The 21183-nt window shown below is 34.3% G+C and overlaps 2 protein-coding genes across 2 annotated transcripts in view; both read right to left on the bottom strand.

Moving 5' to 3' along the window:
* The window catches only part of LOC117105573 (transforming growth factor-beta receptor-associated protein 1-like), a 7559-nt gene extending 6950 nt beyond the window's left edge, over nucleotides 1–609 (bottom strand). Inside the window, exon 1 of the mRNA XM_033246752.1 lies at nucleotides 573–609. Within this exon, the coding sequence (XP_033102643.1) occupies nucleotides 573–609 (37 nt within the window). The remainder of the gene's footprint in view (nucleotides 1–572) is intronic.
* A 2739-nt stretch (nucleotides 610–3348) lies between these two features.
* LOC117105572 (transforming growth factor-beta receptor-associated protein 1-like) lies at nucleotides 3349–20850 on the bottom strand. Its single transcript, XM_033246751.1, has 15 exons — nucleotides 20720–20850; nucleotides 17375–17519; nucleotides 15698–15826; nucleotides 15033–15194; nucleotides 14621–14755; nucleotides 14179–14339; nucleotides 13467–13599; nucleotides 12354–12449; nucleotides 11543–11647; nucleotides 10524–10715; nucleotides 9965–10158; nucleotides 8245–8313; nucleotides 7817–7889; nucleotides 7220–7354; nucleotides 3349–3543 (listed from the first exon to the last, which is right to left on the bottom strand). The coding sequence occupies exons 2-15, from the start codon at nucleotides 17447–17449 to the stop codon at nucleotides 3349–3351; spliced, it is 1854 nt and encodes a 617-aa protein (XP_033102642.1). The 5' UTR covers nucleotides 17450–17519; nucleotides 20720–20850.
* Nucleotides 20851–21183: the final 333 nt, after the last annotated feature.

Here is a 21183-nt window from a genome sequence, read left to right as displayed (position 1 = left end):
GTGCTATGCCTGAAAATCCCCTGAGTATAATATGTTATCCCTGGGGTACATCGGTACTATGTTACCCCCAAGACTAAAGTATTATTCTGTGGTACACATATAATCATCCAAGGGTGTTCCAATATCAACCCTAAAGTACAGTATATTGTCTCAATGCAATTACTATGAATGGATAGGGCTAAATATTCGTGTTGTATACTGTTCAGTATCCTCTTCACCAAAAGGTGCTTAAAAGCATGTCCCCTTTTAAATGTCTATATGCAAAATAATGAGAGCACTTAATGAGGTCAACCTGGCAAGGTCATCATATCATGAGTAAATTGAGGATATATAATATGTCGGTTTTTTAATAAGGCAGGCCTACCAATGCCAATAGCCACTTTAGAATGTTACACCAAGGACCAAACATCTATGTAATATACCAAGCTCCTAGGAAGAGTACTATATTCCACAATATTGTGGGTAGTAATTAGTGTATTATTAGTGTTCAAACCTACAGTTATCTATACCCTCGAGAGGCTTAGTAGCTGTTAAAAAGTAAAAGTAGCACATTCATAGCAGTGAATACCTACAACTGGAATAGCTGCTACTTAAGTAATGGAACGTCATGTTCCAAGTAAATTGCTGTGTTTTGTTTCACTGGTTGACTAAACATTGATCAAATGTAATAAAAACGAAACATCCAATACCAGAGCAGGTCTTTTGTCTGAGCAAGAAGGTGAAAGATTTAAGTGCTAATGTATTTATACACCTCCATGACCCAAGAATCTACTGTATAACAACATAATTAAAAGTGCACAAGCTTAATGAGGAAAACATAGAACCTCCGCCTGGGTTGACTTTCATAACCTGTGGCACTACAACAACATACTCCTTGTAGTGATTTATTAAGTCAAAAGTACCAGCCTAAAACTAATGCTACTAAAACTGTAGCAACAGGGCAAGAAAAACTTGAAATATTGATCATTATTCAATACCTAGACACAAAATTGGAACACAAATGGAAAGTATTTAATTCTGTAGACAATCAACCTTGGATTCTATAGGATAGTATGTAAAATATAGAGTAATAAATTAAATTGGCGTTTACTGTAAACTGTCTTACATCATGAAACAGTTTTACATTTTAAGTTTGTAATGTAAGGTAAACATCAGCAATGTTTAAATGGATGATAATTAACAAACATGATCTTTTTTAAATACAAAAGCATGATCTGAGAGTAAGTTTGGCCATAAAAAGATGTAAAAAAACATTTTTATATTCATCTAATCATAATTAATATAATATATATAGAGCGCTTAATACAAAACAAGCTTCTAAGCTCTTTACACCAAATGAACACGAGAAATGGAATGAAACCATAAAATATCCCAATAGTAACCAAAAATGCAAAATAAATGCAGAGGAACCATTTTCACCACTCTGTTCTCAGTTCTCCTGAACTTACAGGCGCTTGAGTGAAAATGGGGTCAGACTATCTTATCTTACCAACAAAAAAATTTGTAGAGTGAATTTTGAGAAAAAAGATGTCAATCAGATTCAATCAGTTTAAACAAGAGCAAAGTAATTTGTAAAAAGATTTCTATAGCGCATATTAAAGCAAAAAAAATACTGACTTGTCACCGGCATTGGAAAGTGTTTCTCTTATCAATATCTTCATCATGCAACCTTATCATTATTATCCATTATTATTACCATGATTAACAGCATCAAATGTGAGGTCTCACTACAAAATGAGTCTCATCGTTAGAAAATCAAAAAATGAGTTAATATTACATTTTGGTAGACCACATTATAAGCTTTAATTTGGTCTTTGTTACAGAATATGTGCAGAGAACAATGTTTTAGTAAGAAAATTCACTTAAAAAGTACACAATCATAAAATATGAGTATCAATCAAAAACATTAAAATAAAAATTTTGTAAAAATGTTGCCTTTGACCTATTTTGGTGAATATCTCAATATGATTTCACCAACGATGCGTCTCATTTCGTGGTGAGATGTCACAAATAGTGATGATAATTCTAATGTATATGTTCTTATATCAATAAGAAAAAGTATTATATTATATGAATAAGAAAAAGCATACTGTAAAAGAAGTTTTCATATGACCCTGTGATGATTAATAGTGCAGACGTCATATCAATTACTGTGTACAAGTGTGTGCATAGAAAATGAAGTTGGTTTATTTGTAAATTAAGCAGGCACTCTTCAGCACCACTTGGTGCGTCGACTGATGGCAGATGAGGGTAGCTAGCTGCTGTGTTGCCTCTGGCCACTAACCATAAAAATTGAAACAGCAATGGTTGATCATTAACTACACAACTCTGCATTTACCATAAAAAGGGAGAGAGCAAATCTCATTTCTGTAATTGATTTCAAAATCAGAGCCTGCTCCAGGAACAATGTAAGTAAACTTTTTGTACAGAAACTAGTTTTCGAAAATCTTTCTTTGCTTTTATTTATAATGATGGACATACTTCTGTAAATTTCATAGTGTTTTATTCTAATGGATTCATGTGTTCTTTGACATTATAAAATCCTTATTCTAGGTTGGAGCAATAAATCAACAAGTGGATAAATATTTCATATGCAGTTAAAATTTGTGGATGCCTCAGGAGTTCATGAATGCATCATTTTTAAGGTGACTTAGTATATAAGGGTTGTAAAGTTTAATAAATACAGTAAGCATTGTTAAACAAGAAATGCAGATCATTGTATATAAACACTATATACAACAAACAATACAACTTAAACAGAATATTAAAACATATTTTATTATTATAAATATTTCACATTGTTTAAATAGTGCATTCCCCTATAGAAATTATTACAAATCAAATACAGGTTTCCCTCCAATTAAAGACCACTTTGGGACCATTGTTTCTGTGGTCTTTAGCAGCTTTCGGTCTCTAATTAGAACAATGAAGATAAAAGATATTTGTTAATTTGGGACCTCAGAAATGTTGTCTTTAATTTGAGGTGGTTTTTAATTGGAAGGGTCTTTAATTAGTAGACATGTATTGAAATGCTATGTTTATAACATTTTTTTATATTTAAGGAAATATTTGAAAATGATGGCAAAAAACATCATCATTGTTTGTAGGACAATGGATCCAGAAACATTTCCTGCATTGCACTTTTCCCACATGGCAAGGCCAATATGGTGGGAAACTTTCGCAGAAATGGAGCAAACAACTAAGCAACAAGGACATGATTTTAAAAGTATTACTAGCTAAACACAACAGTGAGTGGAACATGATTTTGAATTCTACTAGCCTACTACAATATGATCTTGAGATGTTGGTACACTATGCAACCTGAAGGTGTCGAAGGGAGACTAGCATCTAAGACAATGTCCAATATGGAGGGCAAGGAGATACTCGCATGATTTTCTTGGCTTCCTTATTGGTCAATGTCGTGATAGCACTAACAACGTTTCCTGATGGTGGCAGCGAAGAGAAATCCAGAATTGAGTGTGTCACAGAAGAGCTAGGAAGGGGGTGAGGGAGAAGTCCAGATGTAAAGATTCGGTAGGTTTGCTAGGAAGAGGGAATTAGTGAGGATAAGTCTAAAATTTAAAGTTTCATGGGGCTGATAGGAATGGGGGAGGGTGAGGCATCTAGTGAGCGGAGGTCCAAAATTAAATGTTCATAAGGCTGCTTGGATGGTATAATGTAGCTAGTGTGAAGGAAGTCCGGAATTCAAGGTTCAATGGGGCACCACAGAAAGGGAAGTCTTAGGCTACTAATGAAAGGAGGTATAAAACTCATGTTTCATGGGTCTGCTAGTGAGGTGAAGTCCAGAATTGAGGACATGCAGTTACATTACATATCCTGCTGTACTTAAAGCTGGACATCCTCTTGCTAAGCTCTCACACCTTCTCATGATAAATCTAAGGCTACTGAGGCTAAAGATGCTGGTAGCACTTGGCACTCTTCATCGAACTTGTGATCATAGTCATCTTACAGCATTTGGTGTACTTCAAGGAACTCCATCCTGGTGTATTGGATGGGTACAGTCCAATTGAGAGGATCTCCAGAAGTATTGCATTACTGGATATCACTTGATTGAACAATACCGATGCCAATCATTACAGCACTGACAACAACCAGACATTTTTTATTACCACTACCAATGAAACATCATCATGAAGACGAAGACCGCAGATGGATTGGTACAAAGAGGGACCAAGTTTAAGACCTATTAATGCCTGCTTCTTGTATCCTTGGTTAAAACATTTCGCTATAGAAAACCTAATTTTTAGATGGGGCATGTTCATACACAAAAAATAACATATTACACTAATAGAGTAGACAATTTTCTCCTAATGTAAATGGTAGATTTTTTATGGCAGCCACAGATCTACAGGGCCAAATCAAAATTTCCTTATTGGTTTCTACACCATGTACATTGGCATACACTTCACGTTACATTTATTAGTATTACTTTTAGTATTACTTATTTTTTTTATTTTATTTTAAAGACAATTAACCAAAATGGTTTTTTTTCTTCTAATGGTTTGCACTGATTACAACATAGAGCTAAGTAACATTGTAGTTTTTCAATAATTAACAAATAAAAAAGAGGAATGGAAAAGCATGGTTTATGGTGATTTATCAAGAGGGGAAAAAGATGAATGTAAAGCAACATTAATACTATATACATGATGGCACAAAAAGAGAAGACCTATTACCAAAGACGGGGCTATAGACATTTAGTGAGCAGAATGTCAGAAGCTTATGACACTTGGTCAACTTTTATATACATGCAATACCATTGCACTAAAAAATACATGTTAGTTTATGTTGACACCAATAATGAAGTTTTAAAAAAAAAAACCAAAACCTTTATTTAACAATTATACACAGATTTTGTGTGTTAAAGCTAGCTGTTTTTAACACACTTTTACAGATATTGTGTTTACAAATTGATGCATGCAACTAAACACAAAGTAGGATTTCTTCCCCACTACTTATCAATTATAAAGCACTTATCATAATGCTGAGCTGTTTACTGTACTATACATTGCAACATTGAAAAACAACCTAACAACCATCTATTATTTTTTACCTTACATTTGTTATTCACCAATAAAATGTTATTTTTATTTCTTTCTTTAAAGGAGAAAAGTTTAATATTTAATTGTCTGTTTTTCCCTGACATAGTCTCAATCATTTACGACATCACTGACTTAGTTAATTTGAAACCATGTATCTGGACTTTAATGTCTGCTCTGTTTGTATAGTCTCCTGATGAAGTCCACTATGTGGAGAAAAGCTAGAGTTTTTAAGTTAATCTTTAAAATACTGAAATTTTGTTCTATAGCAGATTAACACAACTACACTTTTTATCACCATGCTCTGAATGCGTTTTTATTTATGTTTTTTTTAATTTCAGTGAATGTTATTTTGTTTTCTCTTTTATATAATGTATTGTTCAACTTTACAAAGAAACATTTCATATTTGATATTGATATACATGTTACATATTAACCAAATATTTATAACAACAACATTTTTAATGCTTAAACACCAGCATTATTATTAAACTTGAAATGAACTATTTCAGTCAGATTTTGATTAATAATTCTAACAATTTCAGGGTCACCAATTAACAACCTCCATTAAGTTTCTAGGGCGATTCATTTTTATGGACACTGTTACTAATTAATCTTTATCTGTATCATTCTATTGTTGAAGATTTTTTTTACGTTTTACTGTACGGTTGTTGCAGTATATTTCTCAAAAGTAAGTCTCCCTTTTTCAATCAATCAACCAATCAGTAAGTGGAAGATGACAACTTTTATGTGGTCCACCTTGTTTCTACTAATGATGTCAAATCCTTGTAACTTTGTGAAATTTTACTCAATTTAGCCACTCGCTACAACGTAAATTAATGATGTTGAATAAAATCCTTGAATGAAATGAATTAACGGCAGCACAACAAAAAATATTTGTCATAAGCAAGAAGAAGTAAATTAATCAATAAATCAGTTGAAAGAAATTGTATAGTGCCAAAATCCATCACGCAACATTAATTTATGTAGAATACAGACAGTGCGATATAAAAACACTTTGACAATGACAAACTGTATGATTTTGAGGCATGGTAGTAGCAAGTTCAGTGACGCTTGGTAGAAGCATGCACTCATGGAAGATTTGCATTGCATTGTTTGAATTGGCACTTATCATCAGCCTACATTAAGATGATATGCCCTGCTAACTACTTCCTGGCAATGTTTCCCAGGCTGTTTTCGTCAAACTGACCATGATTAGTTTAATGAAAAATTAAGTCAAATTTGAACAGGTTTAAAGCCCTATCCAAACTATCCAATTTTATTTGACAAAAAACAGTTGTAAGCCCATATAGAGGCATAAAGGTACAAGGTAGGAGAATAACCCATAACTTGCAGCGTCATTGTGCTAAATTGCGTATGGGCGTGGTCCGTGACTACCTAGCAGCCGTAAAGAGGCGCTCCTTGGTAGATACATGTTCACATCATTCCACAACGACAGGGGCTGAAATGAACCATAAACATCGGGGTAACCCCCTACTCTTCCGAAAGATGCAATGGGTTCTTTAAAGTGCACACGAGCCAGATGTATACACTGGACCTCCATTTTAAGTCCTTATCCGAGAAGACTTGGTTCTACCAACCGAACCATGGGGAGGAGCGGCTGGGACCAGCGCTGATGTTAAGGCTGTAGTTAGCGGTGCCCCTGCCTTACCGCTCGGCCACTAGACTCGCCAAAATTTTAATGATGTTGTGATGTCATCATGACCATATTATAGGCATTATTTATTTAATTTATTTCAACAATATTTTGTGAGGGTAGCCCATCCAGCCAGAGCTGATGAATTGGGAGCCTAAGTACTGTACACACATTTAAAGACAAAGGAATAAAAGAAGGCATGTCACATGATTTTATCAAATAAACTTTGATAGTCTGGACAGGTCTTTAGAGCATAAAATTATTAAATTTAAAATAATAATAATAATAATAATAATATAGGAATTAATAATAATATAATTAAATATTATTATTATTAAATAATTAATAATTATTATTATAATCAAAATTATTATTAATAATATAGAAATTTATTTAAGAGGCCCTTGTATATCAGCTGATTTCCTGGGCTTAGCTGGAATAGTAATCCCCATAAATATGGTTCAAATAAAAATAAAATAGCAAAAGCAAAAGAATGTCCTACCTCCAAATTTTTGGTGAAGACTAAAAATTCTAAATATCTTATTACTGCCTTAGGGTATGAATGTAGAAAGGCTATGACATCATCGGGTCGTAGACGTTCACTTGATGTCTCTGTTGCTGGCCTTTCAGTAAAAACCTTTAATACAAATGATGCATAAATATTAATATTTTGAATAAATCAACAAACATTTAAAGATATATTGTTGTCTGTACTGAATAAATGAACTTAGAACAGTAAAATTCAATTTGAATTTGTTTAAATTCATAATGTATAAGTAATTTTTTTTTTCTATAATTTGAAAATTAGAACAAAAGCAGGGGTACATAGGTTGGTTGAAGCTACCTCTGGCAGATCTGTTTAAATAAGCTTTTTTAACACCTATAATTTTGTTTCATGCATTACATTTGGTCAGCTCCCTTCAAAACGAGAACTGATAATACAGTAGCAAAAATATGCAAATATCATGAATTTGTGGGGGTGGGGCAGTTTCTGGGAGATGGGCACTTCTTGCAAGAGAGTAGGAGGCTGTTCCAATATTTGGGCGACTCCTGCAACCTGCCCAAGGCTTGGGACCCCATCAGAGTAGGTGATATTTACCTTGACAGCCTTATCCTGGTCTTTTGTTAACGCCCAATCAACATGCCTCCACAGTAATTCATGGTCACTTAATCTACATATATAAAACAATTTTCACAAATTAACACATATGAATCACTGAAAATCAAAATCACCCACATGCATTTAAAAAACAAAGTCATATTATATGAACACATTAATACAGTGGCAGCACATCCAAATGTGCTGCCAGGGGCACAGGGCTGTCTTTTATTTTGGGGTAGAAAGAAACCATTTTGTTTTAGGTACACTGCTTTGAAAAAGCATTTTTTACAGTCTGAGAGTGCCATTTCTTTGTATATTTTGCATACCATTTTCGCAATCCCATCTTCGTAAACTATTTGAAGACAACTGTTGAACTGTTGTGTTTTTTAAATAATTATTTATTTAATACTGTAAAATCTACTTACACTGACATAAAGTCAATCACGAAGTCAAACCCAGGGAAGCTATTGTCTTGTAGCTGGCCATCGACTAGCCTGAATATAAAAAACAGAGAAAATGAATTGTAAGAGAATTTAGATAATGGGGAAAAGCTATTTGAATGTACTCCATAGAAATTGTGTTTTACCAAACAATATACTTTAACAATATATAATGGTACTTAAGTGCTAACAGGGCTAAACATCATGGACACATCACAGTGCTATAAATGCCCCATTCTGGCAGTATTGTGCAGTCTTTAAATTTAAAGCCCATTGTTTCACCGCATACAGTATGCAATGACAAATGATTAGACTAGAATCTTTGAATGAAAGGATTCAAAGTCACATTAACACTGTAGTAGTCTTAGAACTAACATATCATCGCTCACATGACAAAGAAGATGCACAAATGTGATGAGTATGAATCTAGTATATACAGTACTAAGAAAATCTAGAACTTAAAAGGTTTAAATTTGAAGTCAATGATGATACAGTCAAACATTTCAAACATCTACAGTAGTTTGGGGCTGTACTCATATTTTGGAGAATTAAACAAACCATAGTTAGTACTCCCTAACATATTTAAAACTCTGTGACATCACAAGTGATGGATCGTGGAAGTAATTTGGCACAGTGAAATGGTTTGGTTTCCAAACCTTGAGGTTGGGGTTTCAATCCTTTCGCTCTGCATTTCGCCTGTGTCCTTGAGCAAGGCACTTTATCTACACTGTTTCAGGGTGAGTTTTTTGTGGAGTCTAACACAGTATAAATCTGGAAATGGCCATTTCCAGTTCTCGACCGAATGGGTGTGAAACGCGGACCATCTGCTAATATCCGCTGATAATCCAACGTGGCAAATTGCAGTATTTTGGAGGAGCAATAGCAGCATGCTTTAGCATCAGGGAGCATTCTTCATCACTTAATCCCTTTTTGATTGCTCTTTAATTGTTTCAAAATGCACCAGAAGTAAAGTCTGTTTAAATTTTCATTGTCCCTGCTTCTTTTACAATTTAATTCCAAACACAAAACTGAAAAACTTGATAAAATAAATTATTTCAACGGAGTGTTAGCCTAGAATCTAGATTGTTACCATACGTCCGCTGCATGCATACGTGATCATGGTACCACTGCTTATTCGTTTAGTAGTAAATTTCTGTTTTATACTACCATTTCCAAACAAATGAAAGTTTATTTTGGGTTTATACGCCCAAAATGCACACCTGCGATTTATTGGGAGTTTTCAACGTAGGCCCTATGCTCTATGAAGCTTATCGTTGTAGCTTCTTCGGTATTTCATTACTTGATTTTGAGACAACATTATGCAGTGTACTAACGCCAATATCCGTTTCTTAATTAAAGCGTGGGGCGACGCGAGGGTCCAAGGAAACTTGGTGAAACTCATCATTTGCATAATACATAAGGTCTTACGTCAGAGGTTAATTGATTCTTTTTTGAAAGCCGAGTTCTGCACGAACGGGTAGACCACCCACGAATACAATACCGGTAACAACCCTATGTAAGTTTTTCCCCTTTTTGCCTGAACACACCTTTAGTCTACCCAGCTGGGTGGACTAGTATCCCACCCAGTGGGAATACAGTATTACACTCTCATCCGCTTCACGCTACAGAAACTAGGAATAAGCCCCAGCCCTATGAGCCCTATGGCTTGGCAAGATTTACTACTATATGACTTCACAACACTTACTTGACCCATATCTGAAGAGCACTTTCATTATCTCCATGGTAACGACTGAGAGTGGCAAGGGCATGGTGGCATTTGTTCTTTTCTAGTATACTAAAGCTATCTTCAAGTTTGCAGGAATTTTCTGTTGACACTAACTTCTGTAGCTTTATGAGGTCACACTCTGCATAGAGTTTCATTAGTGTAGTATCAACATCCTATAAGGATAAATTATGATAGAAATTAAGTCATTAATTTATTATTTATTTTAATTATAATTTATCTACAAAAAAAACAATATAAGAATATAATCTATACATTTCTTTGAATTTCTTTAACTTTCACACTAACCTTTAGTGCAGCAGGAAACCATTACTATGTTTACATGACGGCATTTGCTAAAATTTGTGTTTTAATTTGTTTTATTTTCATTTACCTAATACAGCTACTGTATTAACTTACTTATTGGCAAGTAGTGTTAAAATTTAAAGTGGAAAGTAATCCCTTGGTTAATCAAGTGTCCATCTATCTTCTGACTTATTAGATTGATTTAAAATGACATGCAAATTAATAAATTGCTTACCTCTTTCATACCAATTGTGAGAGGTGTTCCTCTAACATTTTCCAGGAAGGTGATAAGGAATACTTTACATTCGGCAAGTTTAACTTTATCGCTGCGAACAATTTGTTTAATATCAGCGAAGTCATGGAGAGGTGGAAGGCTGCGGTTGAAGCTTGTACTGCCCGGGAGAAGGTTTGGAAACAAGCTTATTAACTGAAAAAAAGAAAAGAAAATGAAGCAATGAACTTTCAATTTATAGATTATGAAACCATACATTATATCATACAAATGTTAACTGCTTTAAGGGATATGGTTTAAACAAGGTGATCTTGAGACTGTATTATGCCACAAAAAAAGTTGAGGAGATGTGATGCAATGGATATTTCTAGGGTGTCAATCAAACTAAAAAACTGACCAATCAGAACATCCAAGATACAATATTATTTTATTGTCACTTAGTACACAAAATACAAGTAAAATTTGTCTTCCCGATGCAAAATTAGTAAACAAATGGATATAAAATATTCGAAGGACATAAATAAAACAGAATATACAATATGATACAATTATTTACGAGAGTGAGTTAGTCTATCTATTAAAATCAGCACTGTACATGTTGATTGAGTTATGAATAAACAATCTTCTTAATTTGTTTGTATTGCACTTTATTGGACCTTATTGGCCAGGAATATGCACTTGTCAAAAGAGTTGATGACATAATTAATGAAAAATAATAAATCCCAAAATGATGGCATGTATTTCAACACTTGGAGCATGCATTATACTTTCTTATCAAGAGATGTGTTTTCCAGAAAATTCACAAGTTTGTGTACATTTATGCTGTCGCTGTGTGGGACCTACGTAACGATATCCAAGAGGCCGGCCTTAGTGGATGGTCTATTGAAAAAATATTTAACTTACTGCAATGCTTTCAACATATCAGATGCTTAGGATGTATGTATGTGGTATAGCCTATATTTTTATATTAATTTTGACTGTGTAGTTAGCTATAATGACTAGAAAAAATTGGAGTTTATTACCTCCCTGACATCAAGTGCTCCATCCTTAAATAACTGTGATGCTTCTTCGAATTCATATTGAGCTAACTTGATAAACCCTGCTTGTTGTTGAATACGAACATACATCTAAAAATTTAATGAGAAAAAGTTTGGTTTTAAAAAAAATTATTATTCATTCTGTCTAATATCATCATGATCTTAATAATAATCATATTCTTAATCACTATGTTAAATCATAATCACCATCAAGTTGATCATTATTATTTAATAATCATCTAAATCATACTCATCATCATTATCATCATACTTTTTGTAAGATTGTATAAGACTACAAATATATCTATAAATAGTTCCATCTGGTTTCCTTCTAACCTACTGTATGACTGATAAATTTTGTATTATCAAAACAAACTATATATAACATATATTCACTTTCTAAGATTGCAAAAAACCCAAATCATCCCCTACACCCCTTAATTCCCCCACACCGTAATTGTTCCATCTCTCTTAGAAACTCCCACCATACCTAATTTCTTTGATTTTCTGGTCGCTCACTGAGGTTCTTGACATATTTCTTTCCTCATGCAATTGAAATGGCAATCAACCTAACCATTGACCCTTTGTTTATTTCCCCCATTGAGATTAAAATTAAATTAGGCATTCGTAACTACTAATGTATTAGTGTTGATTTTGTATTGCTATTTGTTATGAGTAGATAATAGCCCTCGATGGCTTTCAAAACAATAAAAATCTTGAATATTAAATATATATATATATATATATAAAACAATGTGCATTTTTTTTTATTGATTTAAAAAGTTAAAATGCTTACCCTTCTAAACATTTCTTTACTTAATCCTGTTTTTCTTGCATTCTTTGCCAGTGTTAGTGCTTCTTCTACCCTCTTATCTGCTAACAGAGCTGAGATCTAAAAAAAAATGAAGTCACATCAGCACCCACAATAGCCTTAACATTAATGCGGGTTCGAGCTGCTCCTCGTCCAGGGTTCCGTTGGTAGAGCCAATTTTTCTTGGGTAAATGAACACCTGGCAGATAAAGGAACTCACTGCATCTTTCTGAAGAGTAGGGGGTTACCACAACGCTACGGTTCATTTCGGCCCTTGTCGTGAAATAATATTAACATGTAACTACTATACGTGCCTCTTTGTGGCTAGGAAGTCACAGACCACGCCACAATTAAGTACAATGACCCTGTGAGATGTGAGTTATTCTCCTACCTTTACTTCTATATAATAGGACATGCACATGAAAAATAATTTACTATACTATTAAAAATATGTATGGGATTGTCTCCTGGTGTACTGATCATGGTTGGCACTGCACTACAACAGCTGCAAATCCTGAGGGGCCTATTCCACAATTCCTGGTTGATAATCCCCAGGGGCCTTATTCTAAATTCCTAGTTGATTTTCAACAAGAACCATATAATGGATAATGTAGATGTTGACATTTTAAAAAGTTTAATAGGACAAATATAGTATAACTTCATGATTTTTGCTTCAACAGTTTAGGAAAATGTACACTTGGGTTGTAGTTTTTTTTGGTTATGCAAACTTCCAAACACAATAATTAATATACTATCATCATCAGTATTACCACTTTGTCAATCGTCTTCCTCACAGGGATCCAATTTGGAAGAAATCTCTTCTGTTAGATCTGGTTAAATGAGCTTCCTTAAACATATTTAAATTTATTTTGCTGTGCATGGTGACAACCATCGGCACTGACTTCCATGAGACAATTTATAATAAAGTAGTAAAAACATGCAAATATTATGAATTTGCAGGAGATGGGTAATCTTCCGGGAGATTCTTGCATGCTTGCAGGAGTACGAGAGGCCGTCCTAATTTCCAGGAGACTTCTGTGGAGGATTGGAACGCCTATCATCACCACAATTAAAATACCAAAAACAACTGACTGTTACCTGCTTTTCAACTGGTAATGGCACCAATGAATATACTTCTTTACTGGATGCTATATATATTTTGCCATCGTAATCCCCTAGAATTTTCCCACCAGAAAATGGAATAGTCTGTTTTTGCTGTTGGTCTAGGACACTGAGAGAGAAGGAAAACAATAAATATTGTCAACCACATTCAAAGGTTATCTCCAGGAAAGGATTGAAGAAATAGACTCTCAGAGTTTAATTTGAAAGTTTTTTCCCCACTTTAATTTTATTATCAACAATTAAAAGGCAGCCAGGGCTGATTGAGCACTCTTGAATCGGCCTCTGCCAATGAATAATTATGGTTTGAAGCGCAAGTTTAAAACATGTATATATATATACCACTGAGGAAGGACTAGTGTTGTTCGAAAGCTCTGGTTCTATTTCTGGCTGTTTACTTACGTTTACTTTTTAGCTGTTGCTTATCATTTTTGTATCTCTATTGAGATCCAGCCCTGTCTCTTATACACATCTAGATGTGTATAAGAGACAGGTATGGGACTTCAAGCTAAAGTGTCCGTCACTATAATCATTCCTAGCCATCTTAGGTTATTTTACAATTTGTTTGTTATTTCTACTGTTTATACTATGTAAATTGTATTGTACACTTGTTTGGGTAAATAAAGAATAAATGAATGAATGAAAATGAGGAAAAACAAGAAAAAAAAGAGAAAAAGATATCTGTGCTTACCTATGTACTGTTAAAAACTCATCGTCTAAAGCAACGATATATGGAAATGCGTAGCAAACACCACACACAGATTCAGACCACTTCAAAGGAGGGCGCTGTGACATCCCAGCTGATGTTACAAACATTCCCAAAGCACCTGGCCCAGATAGTAGAAACTCCTCCTACAAAATAAAAAAAAAAATGGATTTATCGATACACTTTTATTTTGCCCTCCACTTATAAATTGATTCCTTTACATTCTTTACTGTGGATCTATAAATACCAACACATATGTACTAAACAGGATTAAATATTAATAATGTGGGTTATAAAAAAAAGAAGAAAAAAGAGATTCTGTAGCTTCAGTTATCATAACTATAAACAACATAATTTTAAAAGCAGGAGAACACCACAATTAAAATGTACCATCTCATTTTTTTAGATTAATCACTGTAGGTTTTACCTTGCCTACTCTTTTCACAACTGGAGCTGAAGTCTCGTGTTCATATGGAAAGAGGTCAGTAACCTGCAAAGTGTTACTGTCGACAAGGCAGTACTCTGTTGCCATGGCAACACAGACACAGTAGCGATCCATACTCTATAATAAAAGATATTATTAACAATATTATTAACAATAATTATAATTATTATTATTATTATTAATAATTATTATTATTAACAATATTATTATATAAGGTTTAAAAATTTGATATAATGTAGAAGCTAATGTACGAACATGCTTAGCTTGAAATTATTTTAGTAGCTTTCAGCATTAATACAATGACTTTTATGCACTTTGATTTTAATGTTATATAATCAGTGACCTCCAAGCTAAGTATATTATTTTACTCATAAATGCTTAGGTAAGTTCTTACCATTATAACTGGTGTATCAGGTATTGTTACTTCTTTCATTAAGTTCATCTTATCTTCCGTGATGCTGTACAGCTGGATGCATTTCTTACGTGTTGCTACACAAACCTCAATTGCAAAAGGATTACTACTTGTTGGGTTCTCATTAACAGTAAATGATGTCACCTGTATAAGAACATTAAATGTGTTATAATATACAGCATTTGATTGCAATACGATATTAATGACAGTTCAAATTATTAATAATGCTAATAATAATAGTAATTACAATGATGATGATGATGATGATGATGATGATTGGAGATGATGATGATTGATGATGATAATGGTGATGACAATGAACGATGATGATAACAATGATGATGGTGAAAATTAATCATGATAAATTCTAATGATGATGGTTATAATGATGATAAAAATGATGATGATGGTGATAAATGATGATAGTAATAATATAGCTTAACTTAAATAATGATAATCATGATGTTGATAATAACGACCATGATAACGATTATGATGATGATTACAAGGCTGATAATACAGGCCTATAGTGCTTCATCAGATATTAACCTATGATGTACATTAACAGTAACAAAGGTATCAAAAGTAAATACTGTACTGTAATGATGATACCAGTGATGATAATTACATTAAAGCATATTACATACCCCTTTAATCTTGGCTCCAGAGAGTATTGGTTCCAGATTGAACATATTAAGTAGAGTAAGTACATTATCACAAAGCACCAAGATCCTGGTCAATGCTGAGGCCGCCTTCAACTGGGCAATAGGCTTCCTCTACAAATAGTAAATCATTGCAACAATTTAAACACAAAAATGAAGATTTCTACAGTATTGTACAGTTCCAGCCTTCAACTGGGCAATAGGCTTCCTCTACAAATAGTAAATCATTGCAACAATTTAAACACAAAAAACACATTATTATACTTAGGTTAGATGTAATGGTTAGATGTAGACAGGTATCCAAGGTGAAACTACTGCTACTGCTACTACACAATTATGAATTATATGAGATATGAAAAGTGTTAAGGATTCTATGAGTATATGTTAGAGATAGTTTGAATCAGAGATGGTTTAATATTAAGCAATTAGCAGAGCTCCGCATAGTACACTATAGGAAAATTATTATACGAAGGTTAGATTTAATGCTACAAAAAATTTCCTGAGGGCCTGCACGGCCCTAAGAAAATGTTTGAATGCATTACATCTAACCTAAGTATAATAATTTTCCATTAGTGTTCGATGCATGCTCTACTGATTGCTTTACAAGTCAATCGGCGTCGTTTAATGTTAGTTTTTGATAACCAACTGTTCTTGTAGCAGTCATCGGTTGCTATAGTGATATGATCAGTCTGTGTGCTTATTTACATTTAGCTGTGCGTATGCTGATTTGTGCTCTTGCAGTACACGTTAACTACACATCAGCAGTACAGTACGGATACATAGTACAGCTACGTTGAAGAACTATTGAAATTTTTATTATATTAGAACTTGTTTCTAATGCTATATTTTGATAGACATTCATCAAAGAAATAAACATTTCAGCATTCGCAAGAGAATACAGTCACTGAACTTTTTGGTCAGTGCAGACAGGTAAAAATCGTGCGATGATTTAATAATTACGCTAAGCTACAGCCTAGCTAGTAGCAGTAGGAGGCCTCGGCGGCCTCCTGCCTGGCCATAGGCCTACATTTAATTTCGTTCCTTGAGTCTATAAAATAGGTCTAGAATATTTCTATTAAACGTTCACTTTGTTTTGTGTCCAGTGATTCAATGACTTCCTTAATTGTTCATACTTAATATTGAATTTGAAGTAACTAATTAAGTTTGTTTTACGAAAGTAATTTTCAATTACAATTGAATATTCATCGCAGTGTGCGATGTCTTCATGGTGACGAAATGAGGATTTTTTTTTTGCACATAAACCCAAAAAAAATCAAGCCAAAAGCGTCCACTATTGAAAAATTATTGGACTGTGGGGATATTCATATAACATGGGATCCAGCGGCTGAATCTTGGGTTGTGAGTACGAGAAAAATAAAACTAGGCCCAAGCTGGAAAAGTCATACACATAAATATGCATTTTTCTCAGAGGATTGGTTCTCAAACGAGTTAATGAAAGCTTTCTAATATAAATCCAAGTAATTATCAGTCCATACTATCAAGTTTCATGTGATAATCACCTGTGAATTGCCATGTATGACATATCATTATGCTATATGGATGTGGTATGACATCATCATACCCTCATATATGGGAAAATGACAGTATGTGTTACATAAACCCTGATAGCACGGGCAGAGCATACAAAAATAATATTCATACCGAAGTCTTGGCTTTGTCACCTAACAATTGCAACCTCTCTATTGCTGGGACAAGTTCAAATGCTTTCACACTCATATTTACTGTATCGGTCTCCTCTGACAGAATTGATGCTTCTGTCTGCTGCTAGGCCTACCTTTCAATAGTTCTATATGTGATAGCAAGAAAAGTAAAAACAATAATAAAGAACAGTATACATGAGAGAACAGCAGATAATGATATGCTTGCCTATAAAGCTGCCAAGCCTAGCCCTGTTCTAGATTTAGGTCAGTCCCAGATCAGAAAATTTGATCTCGGATAACTTTTTAAACTATAGTATCTAATTATTGTGGCTAGGAATATGATCCGCTATAGTACTGTATCTCAGTAATGGTGAGTGTCCCTAAATTTTTGACTATATTATTACCAAGATAGCGTACGGCCATACTGTAAAGTATTTTTTTGATTGTGCAGATAACACCTTATATTTCTACAAAAAATTTATGAAAAAAGGTGTGCAGAATCGTAACTACTTCATAATACATTATTACATGTAAGTTCATGTCGTAAAAATCTGCACGGAAATTGGACTTTCGGGCTTCCAGGCCTAATTTTTGCGCCAGAGGATATATTCCCTGTGTACTGGCCTTATTTTACAGTCTGGGCTTACAATACTGTCATCGATAAATAGGCGCAGCATAAAGGTTCCATTCAATAATAAGAGTCATGTCATACTATATAGCCATATCAAGGAAGGCATGAATCCTCACTACATAGGCCCAGGCCAGCTTGCTTATGCTTAGAGTTGACATACTACTCAGTCTTTGGTCTAATCTATTTAATATGACAACACATGCACTAAAAAACTGAATATACTGTAAACTGAAAATAAGAGGATTCTTATAGGATTAAAAACACTTTACTGTTTAAATGGGCCTGCATCAAAATATATGACAAATTTGGCACTAATAATCATGATTGTGGAAACTCATTCTCTCGATCTGAATTATTCTGGCTGAATGAACGATGTTTATGATTGGTGTAGATAACAGCGACGAAGTCTACGTAAAGTTGGGTAAATCAAGGAGGTATCAGTTATGCATGTGCATTCAAAGTGTATGAATATGTTAGTCAGATTGTAAAGCGTGGTAATTTCGAATAGGCCTATATTATAGGAAGAATTTAAGCAAGGCCTACTGGCATATGCTAAGAGTTTGGTACAAGATTCAGTCCTTGTTTGATAATGGCTACAGGCCTATATATGGATAAATGACATGACTCTTACTGAGTGGAACCATACGCCTATTCATCGATGACAGTAGTAAGTACAGTATTGTGATTTTTAATGTTCTAATTTACTCATCGTGGGTGATCTACAATGCCAGTCTTGAAAGATGACGTCACGCACATTCTGGCTCTTCATTGGGTGATGGTGACGTAATGCCATGTATACCGTACCTTTAGCAAATTGAAGTAGAAATACGGCCTAGCCACTTGCGAGTAGAGAACAGACATCAACCGTGTTCTGATTGGCCAAACAGACACGTGACAATGAAAGGTCGAAGGAAGGCCACACATGTGCTGTGCTGTGCTGTACTGCTTGTTTGTTTTGACTGGTTTTGATATGACTGGTTTTGATATGAAACCACAGCACAGAAACTGTTCGAAAGCAACAATCATTCATTTAATTTATTTCACCAATTAAACATTACAGACAATAATAGGTCCTACAAAAGGACAAGAGACAAACCTTGTCATGGCATAAAAAAACATAACTTGTTTGTTTTACTGTAATGAACTTATCGTGTCAACAGTAGTTCTTAAACTTATCACGATTTAACAATAAATAAATGAATTACTACTCTTTATTCGTATATTTTTTAACAAGTAAAAAAAATACACAGGAGAGGAAAAATAGTCTTTCCATGACGTGGTTGGTAGAGTACCTAGGCCTAAACGTTTTATGATGGGGTTGCAGATAGAGAAACATCTTCGACTTGGTGATAAAAATGATAAATAAAAAAATTTAAAATGATAAATAATCTAGGCCTATCGTACTATACAAACAAAAGCAATCTTTTAAAAATTAATTTATAAAATTAATTAAAATATTATTATTTTTGAAGGAAACATCGTAACTTCCAGTCTAAAGCGCATTTGATTTTAACATTGTTTATAATTTGCGCTATATATTCTCAATTAATATTATTAACATCATAATTATTATTTTGCCTGCAAATATTGTTCTAATCACAAAGTCGGAAGATTTTCTCTGCAACCCTATCATAACACGTTTAGGACTCCTTTGATTTATTTAACAGTGATACCCGGCCTCTATACAGGTTTGTGAAATATATATTGCTGTTGGACTACACGCACTCACCAACCCGTCACTACGTCATGGAAAGACTGTTTTTCCTCTCAGTCCAGAGGGCCACCGAGAGTTGGGCAGGGGAAAAGGTCAAGGGCCACCGAGAGCGGGCAGGGGAAAGGTCCCAGGGGGGCCCATGGAAATTGAAGGTAGCATTTTTTTTCAATATTTCTTTCAAAAATAATAATTACAATATCATGTGATCTCAAAAATGTCCCCTATGAACCCCTCCAAATTGACAGGGCCTCTAAAAAAATTTGTTGTGTCTTCCGCGCAGTTTACTGTTACAGTTTCCCCTCTTGGCAGCCCGGATGTTGTCTTATTCTTCTTATAATTGTTAAAATAAAATAACGATAAAGTTGTAATTTATATTGTTATTAATTAAATACGCGGTAAGTCTAGAACTACTGTTGACATGATAATTAACTATTATACCGCCAAGACAGATGGGAAACGCCAATTGATTCGAGCCGAGAGAGGATGAAGTAAAGTTCATAAACATGTTATGCCTTTTTAATCTTGTTGCATTCGAACCATAGAGATATAATAGCTCTATTGTTCGAACTGAGTTTGTGCTTGGTTTCCATATCAAAACAAAACAAGCAGCACATGTGTTGCCCTTCGACCTGTCACTGTCGTTTGACCAATCATAACACGGTTGACGTCTGTTCTCTACTCGCAACCAAGTGGCCTAGCCTAGCCCCCCTAGGCTATCTCTAGGCCACGCCGTTTAGCATAAATTCAATGCAAATTGTATTCCTTTTAATGGACTGAATGGACTACTAGGCCAGACCTAGGCTATGTATTTACGCAAAAGCTATGCATGTAATCCCGAGGCGAGCCGCACCTGTCTGATTCGGACCCGGACTAAAAAACTAAACAAGTCCTTATTCTTGGGCCTAAGCTTAATAGTAAATGATGTTTACTAATTATTAAATGTAAACTAGGCCTACCACTAGGCCTACATCAATGTCTAACATAATAATATATTGGTATACCTTAAGAAACAGTAATAACACCGGAGTATAACATCTTTTCCAAGACAAATTCGACGCATTCGGTAGCAGAGCCAGCATAGATTTTGCGACCTTTTTCCGGAAGCTCCAATCCTGATGTTTTTCCTCTCTCCATGCAAAATACGAAATACGTTGACAATCTGAGTACAAAAGCTGGCTTTGTCTAAAACGCGTTAAAGTGACGCAAACAAAACGCGTTTGAAGCATGCCCAGGTCTTCAAGTTATTACATAAGTCCTTGTATTTTAACAATTAGCTTAGGCTTATTCTTGATTTCGCTGTCTCATTTTTTTTGTTTTTGGGGGTTTTTTTTATTGGTAATGCCCCACTGGTTAAAAGTGTAAACTTGCGTTGTAATACGAAACTACTAATACTAATACATACTAATGCCTCAGTCAGAGGCCAGTTTCTGTAGCCTAACATGTGTTTTTTTCTCACTACCCCTTC

The sequence above is a fragment of the Anneissia japonica genome, unplaced genomic scaffold (assembly GCF_011630105.1).
Source record: "Anneissia japonica isolate Jap-2015-1 unplaced genomic scaffold, ASM1163010v1 scaffold287598_len761594_cov195, whole genome shotgun sequence".
Taxonomy (NCBI): Eukaryota; Metazoa; Echinodermata; class Crinoidea; order Comatulida; family Comatulidae; genus Anneissia; species Anneissia japonica.
Note: the sequence above shows the minus strand (reverse complement) of the source record. Positions and strands in the feature narration are given on the sequence as shown.